This window comes from Nicotiana tomentosiformis, chromosome 3 (genome assembly GCF_000390325.3).
Source record: "Nicotiana tomentosiformis chromosome 3, ASM39032v3, whole genome shotgun sequence".
NCBI lineage: Eukaryota > Viridiplantae > Streptophyta > Magnoliopsida > Solanales > Solanaceae > Nicotiana > Nicotiana tomentosiformis.
This window is the reverse complement of record NC_090814.1, coordinates 8,141,051-8,150,481: the sequence shown is the minus strand read 5'-3', so window position 1 is coordinate 8,150,481 and position 9,431 is coordinate 8,141,051. Positions and strand designations below refer to the sequence as shown.

The 9,431-nt window shown below is 34.9% G+C and overlaps 1 protein-coding gene and 1 long non-coding RNA gene across 2 annotated transcripts; one reads left to right on the top strand and one right to left on the bottom strand.

Annotated features, from left to right (window-relative positions):
• The first annotated feature begins 1,006 nt into the window (after nt 1-1,006).
• LOC104114737 (NAC domain containing protein 52-like) lies at nt 1,007-2,023 on the top strand. The gene has a single exon (XM_009625252.3). It carries the CDS (start codon nt 1,097-1,099, stop codon nt 1,949-1,951), a length of 855 nt encoding a protein of 284 aa, XP_009623547.1. The 5' UTR covers nt 1,007-1,096; the 3' UTR covers nt 1,952-2,023.
• Nucleotides 2,024-6,605: 4,582 nt separating this feature from the next.
• Nucleotides 6,606-9,407, bottom strand: LOC104114738 (uncharacterized). The gene is made up of 2 exons (XR_011414578.1): nt 8,354-9,407; nt 6,606-7,050 (listed from the first exon to the last, which is right to left on the bottom strand). It is a non-coding gene; the product is annotated as an uncharacterized lncRNA (long non-coding RNA).
• Between the last annotated feature and the right edge of the window lie 24 nt (nt 9,408-9,431).

Genomic DNA, 9,431 nt, shown 5'->3' with positions numbered 1-9,431 from the left:
GAATATTGAGTCTGGTGTCGACCTTAGCCTCGAACGAGCTCGAGGATAACTAACAGAAGACCAAAATATCCACGAGCGGACGGATATTACGACGAGAATCTCGGCACGTATCAGTAAGGAACTGGTAATCAGTAAATCAAGAGATTTTTACCTTTTATAAAAATGTACTTAGAATAGGACTCCTCTACTATATAAAGGGGGTCTGATAATTCATTAAAAATACTGTAACACGCATCCCTAAGCAATATATCGTTATTCCTAGTTCTTATTATCTCATCATTCTGTTCCGACATCGATTAAAGTATTTTTGACTCAAAGGTGATCAACCTTCAAGGCTAAGATTGTTCAAATTGTGTGGTTTGCATTTACCTTTTCATCGTTTATTTCAATATTAATCTGATTTCTCATTTTTGTATCAAGTTAGATCACGTATCCTTAAAACCACGTATAAATTCAATTGTTATCCGATTTTGAGGGTAAACACTATTACTTAAGTTATATTCTCTTAGTGTCAAACTTAAATTAGGGGGTTCGTGATTTAATTTGACTTATTTTTTATCGCAAAAATAAAAATAAAATATATATATATATATATATATATATATATATATATATATATATATATATATATATATATATATATATAACAACAAATCAATTGTATGTGTTTACTGAATAATAAAGCAAATGAAACCATCATACCATATTTTTTTGTTTATACGAAGCTTTCATTTAGAGGTATGACTCAACTATAAATCAAATAGGATTAAAATGAGGCAGAACAACAATAAATTTAGTCATAGTTTGTTTCAGTTATCGGATTCATTATTAAATATTTGTATATATTTAATAAAATATTTTTAATATAAATATAGAATCAAGCAAAACTAGATTTGTGTATTTTTGGCCCTTTTCCTGCAACAGAAAAAAACGTTATTAGTCACAGCTGTTTTTGGCGTGTCGTACGACTCCAAAAGTGTCTATATATTAGTAGTTCAAAGGGATATTCATAAACCCATCTTGGCCTCGTGAATGCGCTCTTTCTTTTTTGTGTCATTCACGATTCAAGAAAGTGTTTTCTGTCGTTGTTCTTCAAATGCTTCAAGAAAGAACCAAACCCATGGAAAAGATTGCTCGATTTCGTCCCCCCTCTGACACTGATCTGATAATGCAACTGTTGAAATTTGTGGCTGGAAAATGCTTACCAACTGAAGGATTGATTGGCTTTGCAGATATTTACAGCAATGAGCCATGGCAATTAATTGGAGACCTGAGTTCCAAGAAAACCCATTACTTCCTCACCCAATTGAAGAAGAAGAAGCCCACTGATGCCAGATTCAACAGAACTACTGGTAATGGGACTTGGACACAGCAGAATAAAGGCAAGAAAATTCTTGATGAAGATGATAGTCTGATTATTGGGTATAAAAGAAGCTTGACTTACAAACACAAGAAAGACTCCTCTTTGAATGGCCGCTGGTTGATGATGGAGTATTTCTTGGCTGAGTCTCTTCTTCAGAAGTTGAAATCTAAAGAAGCAAAAGAGTTTGTAATCTGTGCGATTAAGAAGAACCCCAGATCAGAAATCAGAGGAAACAGTATTGCTACTATTGTAGAGTATAAGAGGTTCATTGATCGTGTCTTGCAAGAAGGGGTTCTTCTCCAAACCTCAGGACCCTCAGAACAGAGTACTATGATTTTGTCTGAGAACAGTCCTGTGATGGTGGAGAGTACCTCGTCTGATGGTGGAGAGTTCTCTATGGGACAACTAGTATCAAAAGATGGAATGTTGGTTATTGTAAACCAGACTGATTCTGATGAATTCTTTGGAATGGTGAACGTGGAAAATCAAGAACGCTATTATCAGGAAGGTGATGAGGAGGAAGTTGATTGGGAATCTATATTGGATTTTGGGGATCATGGTTTAGTGCAGAATGACTTGCTTTACTAATTCTGGAAAATTGAAGCTTGGTAGATTTTTGAAAAGGGTATTTTTATTCTTGAGTTTCTTTGAAATCCAAGATAACTTTTTTAAATTAGGGTACTTTTAACTGGGATATCTGTGAAATCTTAAGAGCATGATTCTGACATTGACTTATTGGATATTTAGATTATGTTGGTGTTAGAATAACAACCAACACATTTTTTCATCATCGATTTTGTGCAATGTAGATGATGTTGTCATTTTCTCTGTGACTCTTAGAGTCCATTCTTATTGTTTATAATGAAAAGTTCAATTATGAAAGATGCTCTTTTTTATTTTGCTTTTGCTCATTGTTTCTTTGATATGTTTGACATTTTCTCTTGATGTTCTGTTTTACGTTTTGCTGTTTAAAGAATTTTGTTGCTTCACTATTTTTCGGTTGTTGGTATAGGATCACTCTTCTTATGATCTGTAATATCAAGCTGCTAAAATTAAGACAACAACAGCAAATTAGAGGAGTCGAATTAATTTAGTACCTGAACAAAAAGTTCCATTTGTAACAATGAGTGTAGGAGATTTTAAAATTAAGGAGTGAAAACAGAATGCATTGACCATTGATGTTAAGCTATGCATTTTTTGGCATCTGAAAGTAATACTTCCTCAAGTTCCCTCTCCGTTTATAACATGGAAGTCGACGGTTAGTCATTTTTGTATGTCTTGTTGGCTAAATGGCTAACTTATGGAATGTTTTCTCTTGTACACTTCATTTGTGCATTCTATTTTACCTTAAGTTGCTCCGCTGGTTGCTGTATATGCACTTTCAGCTTCTTTGACTCTTCCCTAATACTCTTCTCAGCAACAATTTTATAAGGTCGTATTTTCTCTTGTACACTTCATTTAGCTCTTGATGGTTTATACTTTCTATCCTCCTTTTCATGTTCTCTGCTACCATGATATCCAGAAGCTATGCACAACCTGCTATTTCAACAAATAACAACTTAATGGGGAACTTATAGGCCCAAAACAGTTCAAAAAGTTCTTTTCTTCTCTTCTGATCGATAGTCGCTGATTCAATTCTTCATCCTTAGACCAATCCACCTCATTAATTCCAGCACTCCCTATGGAAACATTACAAAGAAAATCTGACTAACTGGATCAATTTCCTTGTCTTGAGTTTTCTCATTTCGAATCAGTGTATGTATGCATCATACTATTTAAGAACATACATGCCAAAATACTACAGATAATCGAAGGTGCAGGTGATCAACCTGCCCCATCTACAATTTTTATGATAACGACGACAGCAAGTATGACTGCAACCTTCCATAGTTCCATAATAGTCAAATGAATATGTACGTACTTCATGAACTGGAACGTTTGTAACTTTGCCCGTAGGAACAGAATGAGGCCACTAAAAAGACACAATGCGCAGAATAATGTTCCATTTTCTCTTGATCTTCTGTTGCCCTTTTCTTAATTAAAGAATTTTGGCGTTCATTATTTTTGGTCCTTATGTATGGAAAACATTGAATTTAGTCAGTTAATATCTCTAAAGATAACTTCCAAACACCTTATCAAAAAACTATATGTTCTTATCAAAATAGAGATAGCTGCCAAATAGCATGAGGAGTTGGACTGGGCGATCAGCCAATCACATATGCAAGGAGCAATAACGCAGTAGCAAAAATCCATAGGATGTCTCTGGCAAGGTGCATCTATTTTTCCTATTTTGGGAAAATAGGCGACAAAACAAAGCTAGTATTGCTGCAACAGCCACCAGACTGGAGAAATACGATAAGTCAGCTTAAGTTGATGTTTCTGGTTCTGCTTGCATTGTTCTGTGGTGCTGGCCAGTTTTATCTGGGACTTTTTAAGTGCTTGAATGTTTTGAATTGAATATTGGTTAGAACTTATATCTATTGTCATTCTTATTGCATTTCTAAACTACCTGTTTATGTTTACCGTTAACCAAAGAAAGCTGCTTGTTTACATTAGGCTTGGTGAATGTCGGAGAATGTATCTTCCCCCTGCATCTCCGGTTGATTAAAAGATGATAATTATTTAGGGTTTATGTACTTGTATGTACTCTGTGAAACCTTTTGTATGTATTCTGTGAAACCTTTTGATAAGGTTGTCAGTACAAGTAAGCTGTGAATAATTTTGTCCTGAAAAATTTCAAGTTAAATTTGATCTGAATGCAGTTTAAGGGCAAATTTATTGATAGATGAAACCTAGAATCTGAGATGGTTTTTTAGGTCGTAGATTATGCTGTCGCTGCTCAAAGATTATAAACTCCTGACTGGTCTCTGTTGTTTAGTTGAAGACACCTACTTGGATGATGTTTTGGTAATTTTATTTCCTCACTGGAATAGTGAACTTAAAAGGCAATAGTGTGCAGTGTACTACTCTATCATTTCGGCCAGCACGACTTGTTAGAGTTAGATGATGCAGTTTCAGCTGGAGAAAGAACTGTGTAATGCCGGAAGTTTTGAAGAATATAGGATGAAAGAACACCTTCTATACCTTCCGGTATACCAGCTAGTAGAATAAGAGTAGGATCACCTTGCTTTTGATATGTGGTATCAAACTGCTAAAGTATTAGTTTAAAAAGGAAAATTAAAAGTTCATTTAAAATGTAATCTATAGCCTGCACTATTTCATGTTACTATTGTGCTTCTCTCACATAGGATCAACTGAAATTTATTTTGATGATCGGAGTGTTGTCGCAATGATACAATTGCCTTCCCTCCAGGTAATTTTTCTCTTTTTCCTTTTTTAGTAGTAGCTTCACTTCTGTACACTTTATTGTCATGAAAATCTACTTACTCACCTGTTCACAACAAGAAGCAATTGCTGCCTGATGATGGTGTTTCACCCATTAGAATCACTATTTGTCATGTGTTTAACTACGACGGCCAAAAATAGTTAGAGGGGAAGTACCATTGAGATCTGTTAGCTGTCTATCTACAGGGTTATGCATTATTTCATCCACATAGTCCCACAAGAAAGAAAAAATAAGACGTTCTGTTTGACATCTTGCAGAACTCCTTTACAGCTTTTCCAGTGAAGCAAGCAAGCTACAGAACATTGGCAACTGCATGTTTAAAGAAGATTACCAAATCAAAATGCCTACATGCTTTTAAGACATATTCACTTCAAAATGATATGTGATATCTATATTCTTTCTTGTCAAACTATGATCAACATTACAATTGTTGTCATCTCTGCGACATAATTCTTGTAATAACTGAAGGATTTCTCTTGTCCTAGAGTTAATGATTTTGGAGTTCATTTCCCATTATCTGCATTTGGAGAAATTGCCTTTTGTTTCTTCATTGATCCTTTCCATAAATTAGTATGTTTTCTCAATTCCTCATGACTGACCACCCTAGTATGTTTTCCCTCATCCATCAACAAAAATGTAGTATTCCGAAGCACAATAGTAACATGAAATAGTGCAGGCTATAGATTACATTTTAAAAAATGTAGTATTCCTCGCTGGTGGCTTCATTGACTCTTCTTTAGAAAGTTATATTTTCCTACATGACAATCATGAGCTCATATTTCCTCCAAAGTAGCTCACAGTACGTACATGGACTCTCTCTCTCTCGATCCCACCCCCAACGACAGTCTCCACATACATGCTCACTTAACCATTTTTTCCAAGTTATAGCATTATAATTCAAAAAAAAGTTCATTTTCCTGTGTTTATAGGGACTTGTAGCCTAGGAACCACAAGGATAATACTTCTTCTTAGAACCAGAAAAGTACATATTCAGAAAGGATGTGGAAGGCTTAATATTTGTATAGGGATAAAACAGATTTGTGAATGAAAGAGTTGAAGCAACTAGGTACGTATATTGGACACTGAAGTGTCTTTAATGACACTATGTCCTCCATTTTATGGCGCTGGTTATCTATGCATGTATTATCATACCATTCTGGGAATATGATATTTTGCAATCTACTTTGCTTCTATATTTTCTGCATTCAGAGTTTCAAGCTATTGCATTTTCATATTCCTGGCTCCCAAACAAGAAATGAACATTTATACAGATCCACAAAGAAACTTCATTTAGTCTTATAACTGGTTTCTTCTGCACCAAACAACTGAAATCCAAGGTAACATAACAAGGATAAATTATCTCAAGTTAATCACTTTAGCAAGATATAGGTGAACAAATACGTTGAAGCAGAGCAAGTGTCTCATTTGCCATCCTAATGCCTCCAGTGTCAATCGTCCCACTGTAGAAAATTCTGGCTAAATGCAGTGAGCACAAAGTTTTTGTCGCATCAGCTTCTTCTAACGTGAATCAGGTACTGCCCTACAGTTTCTTGATTGTTTATACATTATACACTTAAGCTGCAACCAGCTATTTCAACAAATAACAACTTAATGAGGATTGCCAGTTGAAATATCCCAAATCATGCTCTTGGAGATTGTTTCATACCATACAATACCTTTTTTAACTTGCACACCATATTTGTATCACCTGGAGTATTGTAATCTGGGGCAAACTCATGTAGATTTCTTCGGATAAATCCCCATGTAAAAATGTATTTTTTTTATATCATATTATTGCAATGGCCAGTCAAAGTTTGCAGCAATAGATAAATGGAATCGAACAGTATTTTTAACTTTGGCACAAGTACAAAGGCTCTTGATAATCAACACCATATGTTTGTGTAAAGCCACGAGCAATTAACCTTGCTTTATATCGATCAATTGTACCATCAGGTTTATGTTTTATCGAGAAAATACATTTACAATCAGCAGGTTTCTTCCACTCTGGTAAAGTCACAATATTCCAGGCTTGATTTCTTTCTAATGCTTGAATCTCCTCTGCCATGGATTTCACCCATATAGGATCATTGAGTGCCTCTTGTAGGAATGGTACCATTTGACATATGATTAACAAAACCTTGAATTGTACAAGGTAAGTGCATAGTCGAGACATAATGAGCAATAGGATACTTCTGATTCTTCTATGGGCACTTTGATCATTCACTAACATATATGGTAGTACTACCATCCAATTCTGCTCTTTACCGGTCCTCTCCACCTGAAGAGAAGTATTGGAGATCTTTGGAGAGAACTGCATTTCTTTTTCAGAGAAAGTCTCATCCTTTTTTATGTGACAGAAACCCAGAAAACACACACATTAAAGCACAAGGATTTAGTTTTGTACGTTGGTATTTCTGGAGTTGAACAAATGCAACACAGCCAAAAACTCGAAGAGCCAAATTTAGATGAGAAGGGACATTAAAAAAGGCAGAAAGTTTTTCCAAGAGTGTTTTGAAATGAAGACCACTACTAGGTACACGGTTCATAAGATCAAGAACAGATAAAATAGTATCTTCTCAAGCATAAGATTCTACATTAGCACCAAGAGACAAGCACGTGTAATTTCAAGAATATGACGATCTTTTCTTTTCAGCCACGCCATTTTGTTGAGGAGTAAAAGAGCAGGTTGTCTCATGAATAATACCATGATCTTGAAAATAAGATTGTAATAGCTTCACTATAAATTCTCCACCATTATCTGATCTTACAAATTTTAGATTAGTAGAGAATTGAGTTTGTATCATCTAATGAAATTGACGAAAGCATACATACACATCACTCTTATTTCTCATTAAATATAACCAAGTCATACGACTGCAATTATCGACAAAAATCACAAACTTACAGTATCCAGATACAGTAGGGTACGGGTAGGATCCCATACATCAGAATGAATCGAAGAAAATGGTTAAGATATTTTAGTAGAACTCAACGGGTAAGAAGCATGATGACTATTTGCTAAGACGCAAATGTCACACTTAAAATCTAAAGGATTACAATCGGACAATAATGTTGGAAACAAATGCTTAATGTAACCAAATGAAACATGACCCAATCTTTGATGCCACATCCAAATCTGATGTTTCTTAGGACATGAGAGCCTTGATTAAGTAATGCACTACTAGAGCACACATCATCCTCATAATAAAGCCCTTTTCTCTTAGTACCACGCCCAATAATCTCCTTGTTATTGATATCCTAAAGAAGATAATTAAAGTCGTAGATCCACCCCCCAAAAAAAAGCAGTCCGGTGCACTAAGCTCCCGCTATGAGTGGCGTTCGGGGAGGACCGGACCACATTAATACTAGAAAATTTAGTTGTTTAGTAATTATTTGAGGTACAGACAAAAGATTATTAAAAAGTGAGGGTACAAGTAGTGTGTTTTTCAAACACAAAGACGGTGTCAATAATATCGTGTGCCTGCATAAGTTACAAGAGAAGATGCATCGTTTGCATTAGATACATGTGAACTATAAGGTAAACTTGTAGTTCCCAAATTTAACTGATTTGGGTCATGTGAATCAATTATTTACTCAAGAGTCTTTAGCGGAATCAATATTTACTAAAGCAAATTCGATAGTACCTGAAGAACAAGAACCATTGGAAATGTCATTTGGTGGAGTTGATACCAAGGTTGGTATTACTGCAGTTGATTAATGAGAGGAAGGTGATATCACTACAGCAGCTTTTTCGTCGATCACGAGACTTCTTTTCGTTTAAGCTATCCCACCAATCTGGATATTCATTCAACTTGCAGCAATTTTTAACCCCCTTCTTTTTCACCATGAATTTTGATATAGATAGTCTGATTTGGGCTCAAAGAGGTTTTTATTGCCATAGTCATACTTGAAGTAGTATCACTATTGAGCATATTGTTCCTTCATAGTAAGTCTGAGATACAGTATCCCAAATACTTTTCGTAGTTGGCAAACGAACAAATAGACTCATTATGTCGGGTTACATGGCACTGACAAGCCACCCTTTGACAATGACATTCTCCATACTCAATTTTTCATATGTAATATCATCCACAATTGGTTCTTGAATTTTTCCAGTTAAGTAACCCAATTTTTCTCTCCCAGCAACAAAGGTCTGAACAACTTGCGACCAATGAGAATATTTCATACCATTGAGTTTTACACCATATGGTATCGCAACAGGTTCTGGTGCAAGATTCGGGTTTTGAGGGTTAGAAGCAATTAATTTGTTTCGTTTTGTTATATTGATGCAAAAAGAAATTTTAGAGAACCCCTCTGATACCAACTTAAATGGAAACAAAATTGTCAATATTATTCCTTTCTCCATGAGCTAATTTATCCTAATTAGAAAAAGAATAAAGCAGTTTAGTTTTTTCTTGTACAGAAAGAATCAATCATATTCTAGGGTAACAAATATCTATATATAATAAGAAGAGAGGCAAAGTTACCACGTTAAACTAAGTGGCATAACCATAAGATGACGAGTGTAAATTTTTAGGACAAAGCTCCAACACAGTTGGAGTTTTATAATATCTTAAAATTACAAAACGAAAAAAACTACCAATTCAAATTGGGGAGTAGTTTCGAGATGGAGTTTTAAAATTATTTTAAAATAAAAAACAAAAATAAAAAGATAAAAAACCGCCAAATCAAATTGGGGGATAGTTTCTTCCTAATATGGTA